Source organism: Xiphophorus maculatus, chromosome 1 (assembly GCF_002775205.1).
Source record: "Xiphophorus maculatus strain JP 163 A chromosome 1, X_maculatus-5.0-male, whole genome shotgun sequence".
Lineage (NCBI taxonomy): Eukaryota > Metazoa > Chordata > Actinopteri > Cyprinodontiformes > Poeciliidae > Xiphophorus > Xiphophorus maculatus.
Window position 1 is genome coordinate 9350635 of NC_036443.1, and position 25854 is coordinate 9376488.

Consider the following 25854-nt stretch of genomic DNA (forward strand, 5'->3'; position numbering starts at 1 on the left):
GCCCTCTCATTTAATAAACCACAAGCTTTTTATTATTTTTTTTCCTGATATGGTAATTGAAACATAAAGTTGTCATCTTTTGGTATTGTTCCCTGAATAGCTTTGGGAAAACTGATGTCTTCAACAACCTAAGCGATTCTAATGTTTTGCGTTAGGCTCTTTAAACTGTGACAAAAATACACAAAAGCACATTACTGTACATTATACAGTATATCAACCTTACTCCAGTTATATCTTCTCAGCTGACTCTCGTGCACAGACAGCACGATAACTTCCTCCAGCTGCAACAAATTTGACTGTAAAACACAATCACATCGACATTCCAGATACTGGGTAAGCATTCAGCTCCTCCAGCATGTGCTCGGTCCATGTAGTAAAGCCTCAATTTGCAAGAGGCAATAATTGGCATGTTGTTTGACACTCATAATTTGACTGTGGTATGACGCACTGCAACCTGAAGACACACGTCAGCAGACCTGATGCCTGCATTGCACTACATATTTTACCTAGAATGACACAAAAGATGCCATCAGGATGATTATCTACAGTCTATCTCGTGTATGTGGCCACAAATGGCCATAGATTCACACAGCTTGACAAAAACAGTTTGGGAATGGATAAAAATATACCCATGCTTTCTAATGTGTGTGTGTGTGTTCAGTTTGAGTGAATTGGTTTTATTTGATGTAATCTGGCTATAAAAGGCTTGAACTTGAAGTATTGAGAAAGTCAAAGTAATCTTTTAAACCAGTCGTCCCCACTGGGGTGGGGGTTGCGCGCAAGACTTCGGAAATTTGCGGGACGGGGGGGTGCGCACGTAGAGACGACCGACATCGATGCTGTTGCTGCTGTTTCTAACTCATTCTGCTGCTTGTGGGCTCAATGTTAGCGCACAAGACGTAACAGACAGAATCCGGTAAAGGATTTTCAAAATAAAAGATCCTCCAGACTCAACACATAAAATGGAAGTATTTAATTATTTCTTGCGCGGCTCTGTAGCATGCGGTCCACGGACCGGTACTGGTCCGCGGCCCGGGGGTTGGGGACCACTGTTTTAAACTCATCGTTACCCCACTGGAACAGGGGAGACTTTGTTTTTTTTTGTTTTTTTGGTAGGGGGAGTTAAGCTAGATTTGACTATCCCCTCTACAAGGACAGGATGTACTGATTATAAAAAAGTTCAATTGTGTTTCAGAAAATAAGCTTTTTATATAACTCCAGAATGAGGTTACCAGTTCTTACTCTACCTTTTGTCTTCTATATTATCAGTTTGTCTTTTTTTTAAAAAAACAAAACTGGTACAAACCTTTATTATGGAACGAAAATAACACATTCAGTTTCTATGCACCACAAATCTGGAAGAAAGTTCCATAAAATGGCAAAGATGCTGAGTTCCTTTAAATCAAGGCTAAAAGCCCACCTGTTTAGATTACAAAATTTTATGTACACTTGCTGGATGGTGGCATTTTACAAAATGTAATGTTTACTGTTTCATAATTAAATGTGTTTTTTTATGGCCCAAAGCCCTTTGACTCCCTTGTTTCTGGAATATGCTACTCAAATAAACTTGACTTGATCTGTGAAATATACAGTTTACATTCTGTCCTCATTTCTATATCAACCTCATGAATATGAACCTGAAGCTAAATGTTACTTATAACCTCAGTAGCAGATCGGCCGTGTAAAACAAAGTACACAGAGGTTCATTTAAAATTACTAAAATAAACACGAAAGAACCAAAAAAAAAAGTTTTGGGATCGGTCATTTTGAATTTCAGTCCATGATGAAAAAGCTGAGCTTCCTCTTACTGCGTCTCTTCAACAATCCTTTTTTTTTGTGCCGTCTGAGAGGAAGTATCACATTGTGCCAGAGTCAAACATTCAAATAACGGCGGAAAACAAAAATCCCTCCGTTTCTTTTTTTTTTTTTTTTTTTCCCCTGTTCAGATTCCACACGCATGCATCACTCAGGCAATATTCAAGGGGGAATTAGGGCTTCATTACATGTGTGGGTGTACAAACTGAAACTGGAGCTGATGGTTTTCTGCGTTTCTAGTTGTCTTCCATTTGCTGTGTTTTGTGAGCCTGCACACAAAACATGTCTCGCGCTGTTTGTGTTTGGGTTTGCTGACCTCACTGTGTGCCCAGATGAAGGATGCAGTTGTTGTTTTTTGAGGGCGTTAGACTTGTTGGGACATCCAAGGCTGCTTGCACTGGAGGAGAAGTAACGCATGGGGGGAAGTTCCTTGAAACATATCTCTCCCTGCTGTTATCATTTGGACCTTGAGGCTGATTTGGGGGTGGAGGGGAGGTGGGTGAACAGAGGTGGGAGAGTTTTAAAAAGAAATGTGGAGGGGGTAAGTTGCAGTTTAGGGTTAAATTAGACATTTGTGACTTTGAAATCTATTAATTGCACTATTTTAGTTAGAAGCAATAAAAACATCATTACACTTCTTCTGTTTTTAAGTCAAAACCTTCCACATGGAGCTGTAGCTCTGCACTTTAGAACCGGAAGTTTATTCATAAATACTCTGCTCTGGTGGAAAATGATGATGATACCCTTTTAGTGACATACCAAACACATACTGGCTCAATATTTTGACAGGCTCTGCAATCTATCAATTACACCCAAAGCAACGGTGAGGCAGATTCACAGGCTTGTAAACCGGCCTGTTGCAGAGAAACAGGGTTGAATGGAAAGACTACACTCTCTCATTTAAACACTTTACTATGATATATAATTAGGAACATTTGGAGGAGGGTTTCCATGTGCAGGTGCGCTGCAGTGCTGCCTAACACTGAGATGCTTAAACTCAAAGTGTACGATGTGAAACTACTAAATCTTAAGGATTAGTAATTTGATTAAAAGATGCACAAAATCATGTCTCTTTCAAAGTTTAAAATATTTTTGTTTTTTCACCATCAGAAAAACATTTATTTGTGAACATGAAGTGGACTCTGAGGATTACATTAATCTAGTTTGACAAAAACAAAACAACAACAAAAATTCAGTTGAATAAATTAATGGCTCCAAAAGGAGGTCGATTCGCTGCCAAATTTCTGTTCCAGACTAGTCTGTTTAAAAGCTTTTTTAGCCTTTCACTGTTTCTATTCCAGGAAGAAGAATAGTAGGAAAATCAGGGGGGCGATAAGTTGCAGCAGGGTGGTAAAAAATTAAAAAAGGTTAACCTGTTTTTATATATTTTATTATTTTGCCCCCTCAAAGCCAGTCTTTGCTTTCTCAATACACATTAAAGTTGTTGGGGTTTTTTTCAGATTCAATCTCTTTCTTTCCTCTCTCATTTATCTTCACTCACTTTGTCAAGGCAAATTATTAAATGTAATTTCTTTGTCTCAAGTACCGCAGCCACATTCATCCCCTTCAGCCAGCTATATGAGCTATTGACAGGAAAGACCGACAGTCTCACAATTAGAAGGACTGAAAGATAAATCAATGGGAAATGCCAAGCAGAGATGGTTCAATTGCTCTCTTTTCGTTCCCGTGGGTTTTTGTCTCTTCTGCCTCGGTTTCAAAAATTTTTTTTTCTTGGTGTGCAATTACATAAAACTGACAAGAAAAATGGGCTTTGTCATTTTTCTCCCACCTTTTCCATATTTTTGGGTTCATGTAATGGCTTAATTCTAATTTCTTATCCCTATGTTCCTACACGTCTCTCTTTTTCTTTTATTTTTGTCAGTGATTGCTGTAGATCTCACACTTCTGCCCCTTCTAGTCTAATTGTTTCCCCCCTCTGGTTTTCCGTCTGTTGTTCCTTTCTTCTTTTCCTTGCTCCTCTTTTTTTTCCACTGCTGTTAATGCTGCCTTAACACTCAGTGGGTGTGTATAGGGAGGGATGGACAGACCGTGTATGTGTGAAGGAGAGGAAGGGTGATCTTCCACTTATCACAAGCTGGGTAGAAAAGGGGGATAGATGGTTACTTGGGGGGGGGGGGGGGGGGGGGGGGGGCTGAAGAGGGAGGTGGAAGGGACAGCGTTGTTATGGTGATGAGAGATCCTCTTTGTGTTTGGTTGCCAAGGCAACTTCAGTCACACTCTTCATACAGCCACCACTACTACCCCATCACACTCCGAACCCCATCAGCCACATGACTGCAGGAAGAGCACTTCACACGTTACACACTCAGACTCCTGCACCCACACAGTCTGTGTGTACACACACACACACACACACACACACACATCCCTTTGTTTTATGTCCAGCTGCCTGGTAAAATTGAGATATTGTGAATGGAGATGAAAGTTAAATACTATGATGTGTATGAGGTGTGCTGTACTTATTCATCATTTACATCAAGTCGCCAGACATTTTCCCTCCCAATCAGCTGTTTGGTGGATCAGCTCAGTGCAGTGGGATGAGTTTTTAGGCAACTTTGAGACTTACTAGGCTATACTTTAGATTTTTAACTGTATTTTTCATTCTGTGACAACAGTGAGACAAATAAAGCAGGAAGCATGCTAGTGTGCTTATGTATGCTACGGTATTGGTGGTGTTCTATTTAGTGGATGATAAGCTGTTGCTAAACTTTGAAGAAACCGATGGTGAGCCCACCAACGATATAAAGGAGCATTGGGTGGTCCTGTTAGCAAGACCTTAAACATGTACTTCACTATTTCAGTGTTCAAGTTTCGATCTGGGTCATTTGTCAATTAGTGAGCTGCAACAGCCGGATCTCCCATTTTGTCAGTCAACATATCTGTACATTTTCTTAATTTATCACAACTAATGATGACAGTAGAGCCACATTTTGGTTGGTTTTGCTTGTGAGTTCTTGGTGTAGCTCTTCTTAATGAACTTGAGCCTGTGAGAATGTGCTCCTCTGTTTTGTCTGTTTTGTTATTGCATATCTTTTGCCTCACAAACACACACACCTAACCCTAACCCCCACAGCAAAGGGAAGGTCGGGGAATATTAATGAAGTAGAACATCTGGTTTACGTGTACTAGGCAGTGAACACTGGTTGTACAATATATAGTAAATGTATTGTTAATGGAATGACAATGTTCATAATGTCAATATTGCCAAGAACTGCATAGAGCATAGATTGTAAGCTAATTAATATTTGCTGATGCTTGTTTAATGCTGCAGGAAATGTTGAAGGAGGCTAGAGCTGGGTATGAAGAACCCCACAATTCAGTTTGGTTTAGATTTTTTTTTTTAAAGGCTTTATTGGCTGTAGTGGCCTTTATTTGATAGTTAATTGACAGGAAAGTGGGTAATGAGAGAAGGGGGAAGACATGCGGCAAAGGTCGCCAGGCCGGGAATCGAACCTGCGACAGCCGCGTCGAGGACTAAGGCCTCCTTATGTGGGTTGTGCTTAACCCCTGCGCCACCACAGCACATCCAGTTTAGATTTTGTTTTAGTCACAATTTGTGTCATTTTAAACTCTTCAGTATTGAGTTTATTTTATAAAAAGTACACAAAGCCATCTGGATAATTTTTGGACATTTATTTTCTTGCCCATATGAACAGAAATATGTTAACATAAAAAAGAAATATCTGAAAATAAAGTAGTAGGACAATAATATTTTGACATTACATTATTATTGATATTAATATTGAAGTGCACGTCACTGCATTCCTTACAACAGAAATATTCCCTGTTTTCACGGTGTGCTTATTCATTTATTACACATCTTTACTTGCAGAGCTTTTCTCAATTCCCAGTGTCACAGTGATGGTGATGAGACGGTCGAGGACTTCCTCACGTTCCTCATCAGACAGAAAGAGCTGGGCATCAAAGTGTCGGTCTAGAGCTGAGGGTGTGGAGAGTTCAGTGTTCAAGCTCATGTACCTTGAAATAAATAATTAACCTTTTAATTATTTTTTTCTTACAATCCTGAATTTTTTCCAGGATTGTAAGATGATGGTGTATAGCATGGGTCCCCAAAGTCGGTCCTCGAGGGCCGGCCTCCTTCATGTTTTAGTTTTCTCCCTGGTTTAACGCACCTGGATCAAATGATGGCTTGTTAGAAGGCATAAGAAGAACATTGACATGCTGAAAAGGTTGTTTGTGCCACCAGGGAGAGTACTAAACTATGCAGGATGCCGGCCCTCGAGGACCGACTTTGGGGACCCCTTGTGTATAGTGAAAAGAAAGTCCTGATTATATAAACAAACACCTTTTCTGAAGAGCCCGTTGTACAGGGGACAAAGCAACCAACAATCTCTGGTGAGACTGACGGGAAGTACCATGTTACTAACATTACCGGTGACAATTGCAGGCACTTTAATTCATTACTACTGTCCACAATTTTGCTATATTGCTCTCTGTGTAGCTTTTGTGCAGGGGCTTGGTCCCCAGGACATTTGACCTCAAAGTCCACTCTTCAGAAATGTAATGAGAAGAGACAGTTATGTAGGGGTCATTTGCTCTGAAAGTCCAACCATCGCATCATCTTCTTAAAACCTTTTTTTTCTACAACGCTTTGCAATCGCAAGTGCTTACATATGAACGCCACAACTGACGCCGTCATCTTTGTTGCGTGAACAGAAGATGACATTCACGTTTTCAAAGAAATAATCAGTCAACTTACTTCTGTTTAAGATCCACAGGTGTAGCTGCAAAGTATCTGCATGACTTTGGTTTAAGTGGTACAAACTGGCACAGGTTACACAAGACTTTTAACTATTTCCTCTATTCTGGATTTACATGGAAACCCAAAATATCTCCAAACCTCTGCTTTGAAAGTTGAAGCCACTGGCTTCATGTTGCTGCCATTCACTTCGATCTCCATGTTTGATAGTGCTGCTCCTGCTGCTTCTTTTGTTTATTGGCAATTAGTAAAAAGCTTTTTGGTGCATTACTGCCACCAGCTGATGTAGGTTAGAATGGCATTTTTTTTCTTCTTTTTTTAAGTGTTCAACATCATGTACCCACACATCAGGGGATCTAATCAAACAGAGCACTTTTCTGAATTATTATTCAATTGGAAAATATTATATTGCTGTGCATTGAATAGATATTTTACCCACCCTAAAGGGGTCCATTAAGATGTTCTGGTGAAGTCATTAAAGAGCTACAATGGCACTAAAGACAGCTTCAACTTTTCAATAAAACCATGTTATTTGTTTGTTTTTGTTTTGTTTTCTTTGTATATTTGACTTGCATCATGCAGCAAAGCCATTGTGGTGTGGAGATTCTAGGAGAACGTCTAATCTCTTGCAGACTAAATATTTCTGTTATGACCCATAATCAAACTTAACAATATTGTATGGATTTCCATCCCCTTTTGACCCTGTGAAAGACAACAAGACCTCTAACAGGGCTTCTCTGTTTCAGTTAAACATCCCACAATCCTGCACTGCATGACTATCAGTGTCACATGCCTAAACAAATATCACATGGACAATAATACCTAAAACATACACCAACAGCAACAAGATGGAGATAAACATTGGTTGTTCATATCAGACAAGTTTTATTTATGGCAACGTTGCCAGTTTGTTAAAATAGATACAGGCGATATGAATGTTAAAGCAGGATAATAAATTCTACCCAATGTTGAAACCTAGCACTATGGCAGAATTACTAAAGTGAAGCAGCTGACTAAGCCTGATTATGTGGTGTGTGTGAGAAACAGGTAACACATTTATGGAAATGGGGTTGAAAACACTCCAGGCTTTCTAATTGTTTTTTTCTGTGTATAAAAGCTAATCTAGTTGATATAGTGCTGTTTTTAGAAATTCACAAATTATATGAATTTTTGTGTTTAATCTACATTTGTGTGTGAATAAGTAACTTGGCCTCTCCTGTGGTTTTTTCTTTTTATTGATGGTGATCTCCTGAAAGTAGTGTGTTGAACTTTCACCTCATTCTCAGAAAACTGCAGGAAGGTATTGCGTGTGTGTGTGTGTGTGGGCGTGGGGGTTGTGTGTGTGTGTGAAAACCCCTTTAGTCTCCTAACAGCCTAGATCTAATGGATTCTGACACTGAGCTATGAAGAGAGTGAATGACACACAGTGTGTAAGTGTGTTTTTATATGCGGGTTATGATGGAAAGATTCTAGTTAGTTCCTTCTCAACTCTGCAGTTTTGTTTCTGGTTACTTTGTTTAAGGTAAAGTAACAGCAGCCACAACGGCATCTGGCTGCTGTTGTGTGTTCTGCAAATAAATTGCAGACAGACTTAACTCTTGGGATCATGATTCTCTTAAACTTAGGAAACAATGTACCACTGTACCAAAGGGATTTCTCTACAATTTGCAGTAGCTAAATGTTACACTTATACTGTAATTCATACTGCAAATCTAATTTGAAAGTCAAACTGTAATAGAAAACCAAGCATGATAGGCTTTTGAAAACATATCTCAAGTTAATCTTATTTTTTTAAAGTTGTGAGATGTAATCAGTTTTTGTCTATTGAATTATTGCACCTATCATGTGTCCTCCTTTTTTTGTTATAAATCTCTCTTCTCTACCACCCAACTAAATCTCATCTGCTCATAAATATCCTCCTCAGGACTTCAGAGTAATCACAGATTTGTGGTACAAGTTACGACGGTGGTGATAATTTTTCTTTTTTCTCTTCCCTGCAGCTCCACCGCCAAGCAGATTCAACAGGAGAGTGTCAGGTAAGAAGTCTGGTTGTGAATTCAATTATGTGTACATGTATGCATTTGTGTGTATGCATGTGGGTTTGACGTCATGTCCTCAGAGAGGGGAAATCCACCTTAGTTGTGCCTTTGCATACATCTCTGCCTCTCTGACAATATATTTGGGCTTTTTTTTTTTTGACGAGTCTTGCGTCGAACCGTGTTTAGTCAATGTTTTAATAATGAATGTTTTCTGCAACGTTTCTCCTCTGAGGTCTGGTGTTTAGTGTGTCATCTCTGTCTCTGTGGTCCTGCGTGGAGAGCACACTTGTTTTCTCACGCTCCGCTGTGCCCATTTAGTGTTTACATATGAGTGATTGAATGTCGTCAGCCGTCACAGAGCGCTGCACTTTGATTAGGCCGTGGGTGTGTCTGTGTGTCGGCTGATGTTTATCTTTTCTACGCTCTGCTGTCTTTGTTTCACCAGCTGTCCTCCTTATTAATATTCAATGTTGCCGGTATCTTGATCATTATGTTGTAATGTTTTTCAATTGTAATAAGGTTTTAGAGGTTCTTGTTGTCATAACATGGTAATTAATGTTGAACGGACCATACAGTCACTTGTGTTTTTGCGGTAGGGTAATGATCCTTTTTAGACTATGATTAAGCATCACTGGCCCAAATAGGTTAGTTAGACTGGAGAGGAATTGCAGACTTGCAGAAGAATGTTTTAGAAATTAGAAAGTTTACTGTGGGAAGAAATGAGCATGTTTTTGTGTTTTAATAAATTTAAATAAGTGTTCAATGCTTGTTCAGTTTATGTAGTTTTTTTTAGATTAATCAACCCTGTCTGGTAACCGGTTTATTAGAGACTCTACAACCTGATGTCTTTCTGGTCAGTAAGCGCACCAAATTAGGTCCTACCATGTTGTTTGGTTTTATTGACACTCTTATTGGGGCTTTTTCACCAAAAAAGTTGCATTTCTTAACTAGGCTGATGCTGCAGCCAGTTCTGTATCATGTCTGTAAAAGAACCGCTTTGTTCATCTCATCCAGTTAATCCACCTGTGTTATATTCTCTATTTTGTAAAGGATTATAGCGCATGTGCACCATTTAGCCAAACAAACATTACTTATCACAGCATACCTGCAAACAGGCACTTTAATATCACTACCTTAGTTCATTAAAAGCGGTAATTGTGAATGCTTCATAATTCTAATCCATTAATCTCTCATACTCACCAGCGTGAAAAGAGACTATGTTTAGAAACACATATATTAACACGTGGAGTGTTAAAATACTGACAGTGTTAAAGAACTGTCAACATTTATGGATTCACAACAAATTAATCAGCTGTGAGTGCAGCCATTATAAGTGCATCTACTGATTTATGCTCTGTGCGAAATTCAGTCACCTGCTCAACATCACAACTGGATTTAATGATATATTTTGTAACAAGCTACATTCTGTAGAATATCCACATACAGATATAATTGTCTCAAGATGCTAAAGTTTAAAATATCAACTCTTGTGAAACATTTTTTTCTTTTGAAATATTTATAAAACTTACTTTGAAAGCAATTGAGCTCTCGTATGTATTAACTATAATGCTCACTTGTAGCAGGAATTCTAGTGAAAATATTTCCATGCTGTCCTTCTGTCGTCTTGCATTAGTTCCCAGAACTGAACAGCGAAAGTTAGCTAAAGCAGGTCAGACTAATACCAAAGATTAAAAATCGTCCATAAAATCCTAATCTTTGCCTTTAGTAGTGCTGCACAATAGTTACACTTATACTGTAACTATAAGACCTTCTGCAACATTATTGTTGCAGAAGGTCTAGATTTTAGATTATAGCACCACAAGTCTACTCATTTAATTTTAAGCTATTCATATTGCAGAAGCAACACTGCAAACTGCATAATAAACAAACTTAATTAGATCCCAGTTCCAGTCCTCAGGACCCACTTCTCTGTCTGGTTTTATGTCTCCATATTTCAGCGCGCCATGTTTTTAAATTAAACTCCACTGCTCCAATAGAACTTGATGAAAAACTCTAAAGATGATTAGTTCCTTTCTATCAGGGCTTCAGGTGCAGGGTGACACCAAAAATGTGCAACGGCATGTACCAAAAAGGCAAAGATGGGGACATTCTACATTAATCTGAAGACTGTTAATATTTGCGAGTAAATCAAAAAGGAAATGAATCAATTATGGGTGAATACTGAGTTTTTATATGCAAAACATCAAAGTTGAGGCCACATGTGTTTCACCGTGAGACAATGATTCTTTCCTAGGGATGAGGCAGCTTTCTTTTTCAGCGCTGCTTTATTTTTGCTTCAATTCAGAGCAGGTCACACGGCAACTTTGAAAGTTGGTGTTCTCACTGCAGATTTTTAGTCCTCTGCAGCTTGTTTAACCAGGAAGGAAGGAAGTCGGATGCAATTGCTCTGGGTTGCTGTCTGTATTTGGGAAATGAAAGGCTCACCCACTCTGCACTTCGTGCTGCAGGGAGGTGGATTCTGCAGGTCACTGGTTATGACTTATGCGTGAGCAAAGAGTCTGTTGTTTTCATTACAGTCAAGAGACATGAGCCCAATTTATTGGCTGCAGTGGTGCATGGTTTAGGTGAATAAATAAACTTTGATCTCTTCTACCATATTCCCCATCGGTCCCCCCTCCAGCCCTAATCCAATTCACTGCTTGTCAGGAAAGGTAAAGGAAATCAAATAATCTATACATTTGTGGGAATTACTAGGCATGTTTAGATTAGGTAAATATACACATAAAAATTCATCATTCAATATCAAATCTGAAAGAAGTGGCATTCGGCCCTAAAAGCGGCTTCACATTCCTGGAATTAATTTTACTTGAATGTTATTCTCTACTAAACATTTACATCAGCATGGTTAGTTTTTCTGTCACTCATACTTGTAAAGCTCTGATAGATTGTTTCTGACTGGGAGCAGTGCATTTCTGCAGATGGCTGTAAGACTACAGGGAGAAGCCTTTACATTTTTTTTTCAGGATCTGTCACGACAGTTTTAACAAGTATGCTTAAATTTTTTATTTTTTTTACCTACTGTGAAAAGGCAAGTCTATAAAATATGGGTATACCATATAGTAGGTCAGAGTAAAAAAAAACAAAAACAAACTAAAACTTGAGTTGCTATTTTTTAAGGTTTATTTGGTACAAATGTTATCCGGTATAAGAAGAGAGCTTGTTGGTTTAAAAAAAAAATCAAAAAAACATCTGTTATTTTCTGCTTGGGAAAAGAAAGTGTTTGCCCTTTATAAAAAAAAAAAAATCCCATAGTTAAAATTTTACTCTAAAATTTTAAATCAAAAGCTTCTTAGGCCAGAAACCTTAAAACAACCATCTGTCTATTTACAGACCTAAATAGACAAAAAGACGGAAGTGTTCCTGATTTAAACTAATTTCTCTGTCCAAATTTTCACACCAAACAAACACAAATGTACGCAGGAAAGGCTTTTGGTTGCTCACTGGGTCCTCAGGAGTTAGTTTTTTCTCAGTAGCTATTAAGTTCACCATGGCAACATTTACTTCCACCCGCAGCATTCGGCTGCTGTAGAAGTCGACTTTGTTCACACACTGAGTTTAGCGTAAAAAAGATACTTGGGACAGAGCTGGCTTTTCCTTTTTAGCAGTTGGTCACAGATGAGACGCAATGGTCACAAACGAGTTTATCGAAAAACTGCATATATAAACAGATATATAAATAATAGCGTTTTGTTTGTTTCCCATTTGAAGTTTAAATCAAGATGGTTATGAGGTCTTTGATCCAGCGAGGTTCACCAGCATTATTTGTCCTCTACATTTAGATCTTTAGAGTTTTTGCTGAAGATAATTTTTAAAATTTTGATGGATTCTGTTTGTTGGGAATAAGAAAGAACCCCCTTAAACCACCTAAAGCTGCTTCAATCAAAACTTTGTGACCTATTTGCAATCTAGTTTTTATAGACTTTCACACATTCTAATGTGAGAGCAGTCACTGTGACAGTGTTGTCTTGTTTTATAAAAGGACTACTATCATAGTGTTGTACGACAGTAAAATGTTAATGATTTAGCGGTTTGTGTTTATCGGATCGTAGATAATGAACAGTTTATGCAGCTACTGGAAATATAATAAAGTTAATTATTTCCATCTCAAGGTTTTATGTAAAGTTACTTCTGGCAGACAACTTCTGTTTTGGCTATGAAACAATTTAGTTGTTCTGAATTGGCTTGACTACCTCACAACCTCTTCACCGTCTAAAAATCTCTTTGCTGACATTGGTTTAAAAATCTCTTCCAGGGGTGTCAAACTCCAGTCCTCAAGAGCCGCTGTCCTGCAGTTTTTAGATGTACCACAGGTACAAAACACTGGAATGAAATGGCTTAATGACCTCCTCCTTGTGTAGATCAGTTCTCCAGAGCCTTCTAATGACCTAATTATTCTATTCAGGTGTGGTGCAGCAGAGGCACATCTAAAAGTTGCAGGACAGCGGCCCTCGAGGACTGGAGTTTGACACCTGTGCTTTAAACCAATGTCATCAAACCTATTACAGATGGAGTCTGGATGCAAAAATACCTTAATTATGACCATTTCTTGCAGTCCAAGCAGTTATTTGGTTTATGTACAGTTTTTGACTACTTCAGAATCCACAACAACTTTTTAAGAATCTTCCAGGATTCATCAATTTGTTCATCAAAGAAGTATTTTTGAGTGGAATTGAAAATTATTATACTAATCCCTATTCCCTGATATAGGAATTGTATTCAAGCAGTAGCGCAACTTGAATACAAGTACTCATCTCTGACTGTTTAAACCCCAAATTGTATATTTTCCAAATAATAATAAAAAAAGAAAAATCGGCAACTTAAACGCTTAGCAATTAATAAAACATTCTTTTTTAAAAAAAAAAAAAAAAAAAAAAAAGAAAAGAAAAGAAATCTTATTAGTGTTACTATTTGCACTCAGTCATAGCATTAAATTTTTTCACCTTCCATAAACATGAATATTCAATATTTATTGTTTTTGTTTTTTTCCCCTACTGGTTTTTCTTTTTGCTGCTTATACCTAACACAAAAAATATGAAGCAACATAATCTATTAATATTGGAGCTACATTTCATAGAAACTAAAAATATGGTTGATATAGTTAATCCCCCAATCAACTATAAAACAATACATTCCTGCTAAAAGTAAAGATTAGCCAATAAATAGTGTATGGATAACATTTTCTCCAGTTGCTTGCTTACTGCTTATTGGACTGAGCAAGAAAAAAAACGTAACATTCACAATTAATTCAAACATTAACAAATTAAACATTGAATTTTCTACATAAACAGACCGTCCTATTAATTGTGTGTTTGATTTGTATTTTATCAGAATTCCAAGGGGAAAAGAAAAGTTCCATTTTGCACCAGCCTGACCCTAAAATCCAATGTGGCTGCCGTACCTTTAATCCCTCGATTGATGCGATGAAAATCAGTTGAACAAAACTGGCACATCTGCTAATGTGTATCTCATTGAACCTTTGAAACACACAGCACTATACAATCTCCTTCAGTGGCAATTTGCTGTAGTGTTCAAAAATTTAAAATTCTAACAAATGCTGGTAATTAGACCATAAACAATAGAGGTTTGTGTGGGTTTTTGTGATTGTCATCAAAATGCTTCGATGCAATAATGGGAAGCACTTGTGGGATCAGATTGGTCTTGCAGTTCATGTTAGACTGACCAACACTACCGTGTCAGCTGACTTCCCACAAATAATGGTTGAGGAATGGAATGCCATCCCACCGCAACACGTGACCAAACTGGTGACCAACATGAGGAGGAGGTTCCCCGTTTGTTGTGGTTGTATATGGATCTTTAATGCATTACTGCCAGGATATCTGGCTTCTTCCAACATAAAATTTAATAAGACACCAAGCAAGATCCAACAGCAGAACAAGCCGTTTGGCTTTGGCAGAAAGACTCTGGCGCATTATTTATTTTATTTTATTTTTTTTCATGGGCACAACCCACATACTCCGCTCTGCTGCTCAACCCTCAAACACACTTTCCTTACAAACGTGACCCCATTTCAGGGGAAATGTTACAACTTGCCATCAGTGGGTGTTGCTGTAGATGCAAGTCAATGGGAACATGGACCATAATAACATATGGTTCCACTGGGGAACAACGCAGTTCATGTTCACAGAAGCTGCTAACATATCCTGCCTGCCAGGCTGCAAAGTGATGACCAGTGGCTGTCTGCTTCCTGCTGTGTACATCCGACTCCCACAATCCAATCACAAATTAAACTGTCTTAATATTCTACTCTACTGCATCTGACAGAAGACGGCGTAATACGATCTCTTTCTTTAGAAGCTCATACGTCGGTTTAGAACATTTTAACAAAACACGTGACATGCATATACATCTGTAAATATTCTTTCAATATTTTTTGTATTTGGCTTGACCAAAGTACCGTGTCAGAAATGAACTCTGATTTTAAGAGTCCTGTCCTTAATTTCCCCCTGGCTCGGGAAAAGGATCTGACAGCGCTGAGAAACAAAATGTTATTGCAGCAAGCCTGCCTGCTCCATTATCTGATCTAAAAGGATATCAGTGAAGAACACACCAACATGCCCAACATGTTGAGGATGAGGTCTGCCTTTTATAACCTCATATTCAATATTTTGATTGGTCAGGGTTCTGCATCCAGATTCACACTTTTAGCTGTTTTCTCTTCTGTTCTGGTTTTTTTGTTGTTGTTTTTTTTATAACTACCTGATCAAGCTGAACTAAAGGATCTGACACGTTGACACTCCTGAGGTCACACTGCTGCGAACATCACTGGCACCGCTCCTGGGAGAAAAGATGTTACTCGCTTGATTTCCACGCACACATTTTGAAACTGTAGTGTGTTTAGTATAAATGTCATGCGAGAAGTGTGGTGTGTCTGCAGAGGAGGAGAAACACAGATACGTAGTGACAATTTGAAATGACCTTGTCAGGGTTTGTCTTCTGGTGTGGCAAAACATGTTTCAGTGTACGTGTCATTTCCTCCTCTGGGCTCCTCCAGCGTCTCACTTATCCTGCAGGCTGTCGCCTCATTATATGCTCTCCACTGTCGTCTGTTTGTGTGGGGGTTTTTTTTTCTTTCTTTTTATATAATAGAGTTTATTTGTGTAAATGTGGAACACAGATGAATGTAACGGAATTGCGTGTCTTTCTGTCAGTTTGTGCCGAAGCATTCAACCCAGACGAAGACGATGAAGACTCTGAGCCCAGAGTGGTTCACCCAAAAACAGACGAACAGCGCTCCAGACTGCAGGAGGCCTGCCGAGACATCCTGCTCTTCAAAACACTAGATCAGGTAAATTGTGTTGCAACACTGAGGAAATGTAGCTGCTGATGACATTGGAGAATGGTGAAATTAAAAATAATGCATCTTCACCGAAGATGTGCATCCATCTTTATGCTACCGTATGCACATTCATTTTAATCGAAAATGCACAAATCAGACTGATCAATATAAGCTGTTTTTGTTTGTTTAGTGATCAGCATGTTGGACACTAGAATCATTTTTTTAACCTTTTTAATTAAATGCATCAAAACAACAAACTCCCCTTATTTGGTCTATAAATGCATCAATCAACAATTTTTTTTGTTTGTTTCAGAAAAAATAAATGAATAATAAATTGAGACTATCTAGTAACATTTTTTTACTATTTAGAACTGTTATCTGTATGTTTTTTCAACTTTAATTTTGCTTCAAAGAAAATGTTCAAAAGAGTTGTTTTTTGACTTTCCTTTAAGAATAATCTCTTTTTTTCATCTTAATATTCTTGGTCTTATTGAAATTTGATATTAATCCGATTGATGTTTCCCAGCAAAACTTTCTTTACTACTTTGGGGATTGCTAAATGGTTCCAAAAGAAGACTTGAGCTACACTGGACTGTTGGTTGTTATGGTTGCAAAAGTTGAGTTATTAAATTCACATCTTTTAAGTCCTGTTGCTTTCAAGGGAGCTCCAGCATTTCATTTTATAGGAAACGTATTCTAGAAAATCATAGACACCGCCTGCACTATTGAATTCCAACCAGTCATTCATTCCCCTGTTTTGTCTCTCAATTGTTCTGTTGGTGTCATTATGAAATCTAATCTTTTCTACATTCAGAAATGGTGCCCATGTGAAATTCAACGTCCCACTTCTTAACTTCTGATTTTTGCTTTTCTTCCATCTTGCAGGAGCAGTTCTCACAGGTACTGGACGCCATGTTTGAGTTGAAGGTCCAGCCACAGGAGCATGTCATCGATCAGGGGGACGATGGAGACAACTTTTATGTCATAGAGAGGTAGGACTTTTTTTTCTTTTTCTTTTAATAAATGGTTACTTAATTGCATTTAAAGACAATCTATTTGCTTCAAGGGGCTTTGAAACCTTTAAAAATGGATAGTGTTCACAGTCATTGTCAGGAGATGTACGCTGTTTCAGTTGCAGATGACTTGCTTCGATGTTACTACATTATTGCTGGTGCAGTTTATTCAAACTCTGATCGCAAATAATACTGTATATATGGCCAGTTGGGTGGGCTTTCACTAGCTTTTATACACACCTGAATTAGATCTTAGTGACTAAGATGCTTAAATCCAAGGAAGAGTGGTTAAGACATCACAATGATGGAAAAAAGTAGTGAGAAAATTCTGCTGTTAACTGCGGTCTACATCACAGTGCAATATTCAGCTAAGATGTTACCACCTTATTTTCTTCCTAATTTTGCGCAGCCATAGTTTAAAGCTACAAATATGCAAGTACTTTTGCAGCTTTTCTAGTTTGCCTTTAAACACCTATTAATGGTTTTATGTGAAAGAAGTCGAGAGCAAAATTGCTGCAGTTTTATTCCTGTTTTCATATCCAGGCATTAAAATACCAAACTTTTTCTTTTTGGTATGTGCCATTTTCACTAAAACATGTCTGAGATTTAAACCTGCCGTTTAGGAGAGTGTATCGTGGCCGGTGTTTGGCCGGTGGCTGCTTTGTTTGTCATTTGCCTCCATTCATTCTCAACACATCAACTCAACACATTGTTATAGCTCCATTTGGGCCCAATCTCCCACACCTTCCCGCGCAGCCTGCCGCCTCATACAATGCAAGCGATGACCTTTAACAGTGGCACGCCTGCCTGGTTGTATACTGTCCCGGGGTTTTCCGTGGACAAAGTAATGAGTGGTAGTTAATGTCATCAGCAGGGTGGGATGTGAGCATGAACACAGATACTGGTATCATGAAAGATGAACAGAATACAGCAAAATGACTCCCGTTTTGTCCCTATTTAGGCAATGATCACGTCTCCTCCACACTTCAGTGTATAGCAATTTATTCCCCAACCTCTGGGCAGCTTTACTTGTCCCTTGCTTTCAGCTGTTTCTAAATCCAGCCTCTTGCACTGCCAGTGTGCTGCCATTTGGCAGCGTTTCAGTAAAGAATAAACAACCTTCTCTGAGGCCCTTAAAACAGGAAGTAGCTGAAAATCCTGTGCAAGCCCATAGGGAGAAGCCGGAATATGATTTGGACGGAGCATGGAAAAAAGCGATGAGAATCGTTGTAAAACATTATGGAGCACGCTTGTGTAATTTACACCAAGACTTTAGTTTTAACTTCAACATGTCATCCAGTTGTTTCTCTTTTGTAACTCACATGCTTTATTGTTCTAGTTGCTTGCATATAATTGCAATTCAGCAATCAAGATCAGTTGCTTAATGCAGTGACAGTTTTTCATATTTTATCACAGGAAATGAAATCATCAAAGAACAGAGCAGCAATGGGCTGGATAGTGAATTATTTCCAATGCAGACATGCACACTGTGTGTCTTCTCTCACCACTTTGTGCACAAGTCAGAACACTGGCACTCTCCATTATTACCATTGATTATTACTGCCTTCATTAATTTTTATTTTTTTTTTAACAGATTTTTTCTGTTTAAAATTAACTCTGTGTTGACCGATTTATCATTAATCATGGCTTTCTTTGCGCGTCGAATTAAAGGACTAGAAACGTAGCCGTTCAGTAGCGCATTCATACGGAGCTACCTGAGAACACGGGCGATCACTGTCCCCATGGTCATGCTAATCCAAAGTAAGCTAATACTCCCAACAGCAACGAGGGCTTTAGCCCCTCTGCACAACCAATGAGAAGACAGGCCTTCTTAGAAAATGACTAGTTAATCCTGCCGAGCAACATCAATACAAATTACCTTCCTTATGTATAATCCTCATAGACATAGAAAGAGGAGGCAGTTCAGAACTGCTCTGTTCAAATGTTGCACTCATTAGCAAAGCATTCACCTGCACTTTCCTTCTACATACAATTTGTTTTTGTAAAGAATTCAATTATTAACAATTAAACAGACAAGGATTTTATTTAGGACATGTATAGTTAAGACCAAAACTGTTCAAACCTCTGGCAGATTTGGATTCAAATTATTTCCACTCACTTTGGATGTTTTTATGCCATAGGAAATGAGAAAAACATTTCTCAAAATGTAATAAAACAACATGAGTAACGGCATGAGTAACAAAAGTACATGTCAGAAATGATTCATGCCTTCTTCAATACTCAGAGTTTTATTAGCATTACAGCATTCAAGCCCTGCTAACTGTTGACCAGCTTTTTGCCAGTTTCTGCTTTCATTTCACAATTTATTGTTAATTGTGAAATGAATCACTAATCCCCAATGTTTAGATCCCTAAACAAGTTTCCTACCAGTTAGAAGAAATATATAGGTAAAAGCAAGTTTACTTTAATTCTGAAATAAATGACTCGACATGTTGAACATACTATCCTGCAAAACAAATGTGACACAGTGATGAAATCTGGATTCAGGATTCCACAAAACAATTAACGGTGGATTTTGAAGAAAAACTGCAGCAGTGGTATAAAAGTCAAGTTGTGCTTTTTTTGAGATGGGGGGTATTTTGTGATGGATTCTAAACAATATTGGTTTCATTTGACTGCTTTCACCTACAGTACAGAATATAAACTCTTAATTATATTGTCACCCACTGTGCAGAAAAAAAAATCCATCCAGGGTTGCTGATAAAAGCATTAGGTCAGTTTACAAAATGACAGTCTGATGTAATATTTTGCTAACCTTTTGTTTCTTTTTTTTTTTTTGTGGTCCAACTCTCCCTGTCTCTAGGGGTGTGTATGACATTGAGGTATCAGGAAATTGTGTGGGTCAGTACAACAATAAGGGCAGTTTTGGAGAGCTGGCCCTCATGTACAACACGCCACGTGCCGCCACCATCGTAGCCACCGAGGAGGGCGCACTCTGGGGCTTGGTAAGAACGCAAATGAAAAGCTGAATTGTAAAAAGTAGAACAAATGAAGAGACACTATTTAAAGCCTTATAAAATCCAATCACATGATTTATTTTTGCTCAACGCAAGTGTGGTGTTTTATTAGTCTTACATTCTGTAGGTTAGACCACGATCTGAACCGTCACGCCTAGCGATGTTTTCTGTGATGCTCAGACATGTTAAGAATGGAGCCATGTAATCTATGAATGGAACCCTGCTCCACTCTGTTGATTTGTGCTGCTGCAGCTCCTCCTGGTGGCTTACATCAGAAAGACAACAGCCAGACACCCATGTGCAGGGCAGGTTTTTTTTGTGTGTTCTCACAATATTTTTGTTCCTAGGACCGTGCAACGTTTCGAAGACTCATTGTCAAGAACAATGCCAAGAAAAGGAGGATGTATGAGACTTTCATCGAGTCCGTGCCGCTGCTGAAATCGCTGGAGGTAAGTTTGATTGCCCAACAAGTGTGAAGAAGTTGAATGAGAATGAGTGAGACGATCCCGACCGCTTCCTGGCTCTTTCTTTCAACATCCTTGTTTTTCTTTTCCAGGCAACAGAGAGGATGAAGATAGTGGATGTATTAGGAATGAAGCAGTTCTCAGATGGAGAGCGCATCATCACACAGGTGGGAAACTACAGGTTTCCACTGTTTTTTACCCTGAGCTTCCATTTCTGATTTATTGATAACAATTTTTTTTTTAGGGAGACAAGGCTGATTGCTTCTACATTGTAGAATCTGGAGATGTCAAAATCATGATGAAGAGTAAAGTAAGGCACAGACCCCCGTCATCTCCATTTGTAGTTTAGCAGCTTTACAATGTAATTCTTTTATTGTCTTGAACCGTTTTCAGTAGCCGGTTTTTATTGAGCACAATGGATGACTGCAGCCCACACGCTCAATTAATATCCGCCAGGCTGCAGGAGGGCTTCCAGGTTTTGCCTAGCAACAGCAGGGAATCCATCACAGCCTCTCAGCGGCTCTCGCCGCGCCAAGAACAAGCAGCGCTCAGGGGGGCTTCTAACCTTTTCATCTTCCTCCCTGCAGACGAAGGCAGACCACGCAGACAACAGTGAGGTCGAGATAGCACGCTGTAGCAGAGGCCAGTACTTCGGGGAGCTGGCCTTGGTCACCAACAAGCCCCGGGCCGCCTCAGCCTACGCAATAGGAGATGTCAAATGTTTGGGTAAGACAAATTGTTGGACAAACTCCTGTCAGCGTTGGTGGTGATCCTGAACATTAGACAATGATAAGATGAGATCTGCTGGTGTGACGCAGCGTGTGGATGTTTAAAGAAAAGATATTCTGCTTCTAAGCTAAATAATTTCACAGGAACTTTGCATGGTTCCTTCCTTATCCAGTTATTGGTAAATAAAAGAATTTAATTTGGAATTTAGAGCTGATATGTAAACGTCTGATGACTTCAGCACTGTGTGTGTTTATTTCTCACTGATTGAACAGTTTAGTGGCCCCTGAATTGATTACACGTGGCCCGCCAGAACAGATGGTTGAGACTTTTTATCTTTAGTTATAACAAAATTCTTGCCGACAAAATAAAATTTTTGTAAAATGGAAAACATTAAGTGAGACATGCTTTTAGACAAGCATGTTGTCTCCTTTTATTAAGGAGAAGGAGAACATTCTCAATTTTATTGTAAATAGGAGTACACTTAACAACTGACTTCTACTCTGAAACAGACTTTAGGGAACCTATATCTGCTTTTAATTAGTTTATCAAATTTGACTTAATACAGCATATATTTTTTACAAAAATTGACCCAAACTTTCCTCTCATTCCTGAAAATTGGCTGAATATTTTTCTTCTATTCATTCGAAGAAACTGGATGCTTTTCTTTTAATAATGTGCAAAACCTTTTTTAAGTTTTGAATCTACAAAGATTTAAACTAACCTTTCCATTTCCTACAAGAAAAAAACGGACATTTCTTATATGTTCAATTGCAAATATTGTATGCTTAACTTATTCTTGAGTAGTAAGAAATGTGTATTTTATTTCATGGTTTAAGTGTTTTGAAATTTGCATTTCTTTGGCCCATAAATACTTTTGACTTGACGATTTTGGCCCACGTGACAAAGTTTAGACACCACTGGTTTAAAACATTCTAATAATTATTATTATTTCATAATCAACTCATCTGCCATAACCTTGCAGTTTCTAATTTTCTTTGAGTGGATGTTAATATCCATGCTCTTCTTTAAATGGAAGAAATGAGCAGCAGTTTTAACAGCTGTGCTTCAGCTTGTCACCTCTCCTCCTCCTCTTTCTATGAAATATGGACGCCGTCTCCCCGTCCTCATGAGTGGATCCATGCACCTTTCCACATGGAACTGTCACTCTCGTCTATCAGCTAACCGAGCTGGCAGTAGCACCGGATGTCTGCCACAACTGCTGATTGGCTTGTGAAGCAGAGAAAATGCAATTCAGCTGCACTGTAGCAATATTGTTTGTTGCTGGGTTTTTTTCCCTCTTCTTGCTCTCCTTGCCTCCTGGTGCTGTGAAGGATTAGCAATAATTCATTTTACCACTGAGCCTCCTTAGAGACTGAGAACATTTTATTTTGCTCTTTATATTGGGGATTATAAGAGAGGTAATATTGTTTAATTAATAGGCAACAGTCACTTATAATAGAAGTTACACCTTGACTTTTTTTAAGCAACTTTTTCTTCACTGTCATTGAGCGCATTCTGGACTCGGCTGAGGAACTCCTCTGTATCGGGGATGTTATTCATACAAATGGCAGGATTTAGGACCTCACAGCAAAAATGCCTATTTCAACAAAGCTCCTCCCAATTTTATAATAACTGAAAGTAACATAGTTACTTGATTGTCCCATAAAACACATAATACCGCCCCTTTAATAAGAACTAGAAGTTTTCAGGGGATATAAGTTGATCCATATGTGATGCAGTTCAGTACTAGGGGCCACTGAACGGCACATAACCTTCTCCTCTCCTCCTTTCTGTGCAGTAATAGACGTGCAGGCGTTCGAGCGCCTCCTGGGCTCCTGTAAGGAAATCATGAAGAGGAACATCGCCCACTACGAGGAGCAGCTGGTGGCTCTGTTCGGCTCCAGCATGGACCTGAGAGACTGAGCCTCCCACACCACCCTCCGTGCCTTCTTTTACAAACACACCAACAAACACGCAAACAGACAAACAAACAAAAACACACAGATACAAGTTCTCTCCAACATCAGGAAGTGGTTAGACGGACTCGTAAGCTTTACACCCGGTGCTCGGCTCACCTGCAAGTACATGAATCCTCAGTTTTCAAACACTCAGCCCTCTTCTTTTCCTCACACACAAACACATGCGTTAGGCACTGAGAGACGCACACTCCTAGATGTGTGCTCACCCTTGAGCACATCCAAGCTAAACAGATTCCTTGATAAGCTGACTTTGGTTAGATGTACACACACACACTCTCTCTCACACACATCCTGATACAGGCCACCCAAGTTGTTGCTTGAGTTAGTTTCAACCTCTCAGTATGAATGTCTTACCTGCGGTGACCTTCTGCAGGCAGAGCAGTGTAAGGGCATGAACTACACACACACTCCAAACATATTCAGCATCGCACCATGGAGCTTCATTAGTGCAGGCTCTTTATTCACATGAGCACTAGAACAACTCAGACTTGTTCCAAGCCTCAGCCAAGGACACATCAAAAATACAGGCGCACACATGTGGTGACAGGTGTAGATGCTCAAACACACACACAACACACACTCCCATACACACCATGGAGACAGAAATCTTTAAAAAAAAAAAAAGAAGCAAAATCTCTGAAAAGGGAGACGAATCCAAAAATGCAAAAAAAAAAAAAAAAAAAAAAGTTTAAAGACAGATAAGTTTTAGAAACATTTTATGAAGATAAAAACAGAAGCTTTGATAAAATATTATTTAAATAATAAAAAAAAAAGTGTTTCCTCTTTGGGAGGCTGGGGTGCAGAACTTTGTGAGCGCACTCCGTTTTCTTCCTCTGCTGTCGTTGATTGAGTTGAGTTAGTGCTGGTGATTGTTGCAGTACCACGGAGGAAGCGGTGAAAACAACAAACCTACACCTTCTGGGTCATTGTTATTCTGTCAGACGCCACACTTCATTGTATTGAATTAATTATTAATGTATTGTTATTATATATTCTTTTTTTTTGTTTGTTTGTTTTACGTTGACGAGTTCTGGATAAAAATTTCACCATCCATCTCTGACAAAATGTAAAAAGAGAGAAAAATCTAATAAACATATTAGTGCTTAATTCTTGATTATTCTTGAATGAGTTGTCCTGGATTAAAAGAAAAGCTGAAAAATAAAGTAAACATTTTGGTAACACTCCTGCCTCGTTTTTACTTCCTGCTGAAACGCAACATTTTTTGTGCACTGGGTCTAAATGCTGCAAATGTTTAATGATTCACCCATACAATAATGATATTCTTTACTCTACAGGATGGAAACAAATTAGCATGATCTTTTTTTTTGTTTTTTGTTGTTTTTACAATTGAAATAATCCAATTTTGGACACACCTGCTGTGTTATAGATTTTAACCTTTTTAAGAGTCCAATACTGTGTAATCTTGTGGGTGAACATTAATAGATACAGACCAATTCTTTTTTTCACAGTGATTTTACTGATTAGCTTTTATGCAGTTTTGTTTAAAAAAAATACCTTGAATAGTTAAGGATCTATGGATGTAGAGAGATATTCTCATATCATGTACTGTGTATTTTTTTTAAATCAGTGTAGCTATTACACCTTAGGTGATCATAAATATTGTATAAATGTGCTCTAATGATCTTTGGATTTAATTACCAGTATAGGTGGCACATGTACAACAGAAATTATTCTCTGACATAATAGAGATACAATTATTTGGAGACTAAAGCATAATTTCTGTACAACATAATTCAAAGTATTTTGCAGAAAGAAAGACAGACATTAAAGAATAACAGTAAATTCTAATAAAGTAGATCAAACTCAGATGGCCACATTTGTTATCTCTGGTAAAGATTTATTTACTACTTATTGATTTTATGATTGATCATATTTATGTTATATAATTGTGTACAGCACTTTGGTCCTGTGGGTTTTTAAAGTGCTTTATAAATAAAATTGGTGTGATGCATAAAAAGTTGTTAAACATTGAACTTTTTTTTTGTTGTTTTTGTAGGTGTGAAAGTGAGTTAATTCTACATTTATTCAACAAAGAAAAAAAATCCATGCATTTTTTTAATTATTATTATTAGTTTAACAATGATAGTGCTCACTAATGAACCAGTTACAGGTGTCGATGTTCAAGTAAGCCAGAGCTATTTTTTTCCATCCGTCGAAAGTGGACAAACCTGTAAAATGAAACAACCAAAACAAGGTAATGGTTTTAGGCAAAACATGTGGTCCAGTTTTTATTTTATTTTTTTCCCTTAACCCGTCATACCCTAGTGAAAGCTTATTTGTTTTGGCTGTTGTAGCACAAATATTTCTTAACCTAAGATTCCCCTAAGTTAAGATTTTGGTAGCTTCGGGTGAGGGGTTTTGAAAAGTCTCAAAGGAGTTATAAATATGATATTCTTTTATAGGGGCAATGGCCTACAAATGGAAGACAGTCAAAACAAATGCCAATGTGTCCAGGTCTGGCCTACAAGTAAGTCTAGACCGAAAAAGAAGAGACTACTCAAGCAGGCAAGTGGAGACCGGCGCAATTGGACTGCAGTTTAAATTTCATGAGAAGTTTGCAAGGAGGAAACTCACTGTTCACGAAAAACACGAATCCTAAATTGAAGTTTGCAGCACTTGTCCTTTTGTCAGGTAGGTCTACATATGTGACAGTATTTCTTCAGAAAATTCAATATTTAATGACCTGTCTTAATTTTTATCGTGATGGTACAGACCCTTTAAATAAACCAGAACGTAATGGAAAAGGTAATTTATTTT

At 38.3% G+C, this 25854-nt stretch overlaps 1 protein-coding gene across 1 annotated transcript in view; it reads left to right on the plus strand.

The window, feature by feature from the left end:
* Positions 1-23721, plus strand: part of prkar2a (protein kinase cAMP-dependent type II regulatory subunit alpha) — a 40898-nt gene extending 17177 nt beyond the window's left edge. Inside the window, exons 3-11 of the mRNA XM_023336783.1 lie at positions 8557-8592; positions 15786-15922; positions 16799-16905; positions 19751-19892; positions 20252-20353; positions 20461-20535; positions 20613-20678; positions 20956-21094; positions 22896-23721. Coding sequence (XP_023192551.1) covers positions 8557-8592; positions 15786-15922; positions 16799-16905; positions 19751-19892; positions 20252-20353; positions 20461-20535; positions 20613-20678; positions 20956-21094; positions 22896-23020 — 929 coding nt within the window. The 3' untranslated portion in view covers positions 23021-23721. The remainder of the gene's footprint in view (positions 1-8556; positions 8593-15785; positions 15923-16798; positions 16906-19750; positions 19893-20251; positions 20354-20460; positions 20536-20612; positions 20679-20955; positions 21095-22895) is intronic.
* The last annotated feature ends 2133 nt before the right edge of the window (positions 23722-25854 follow it).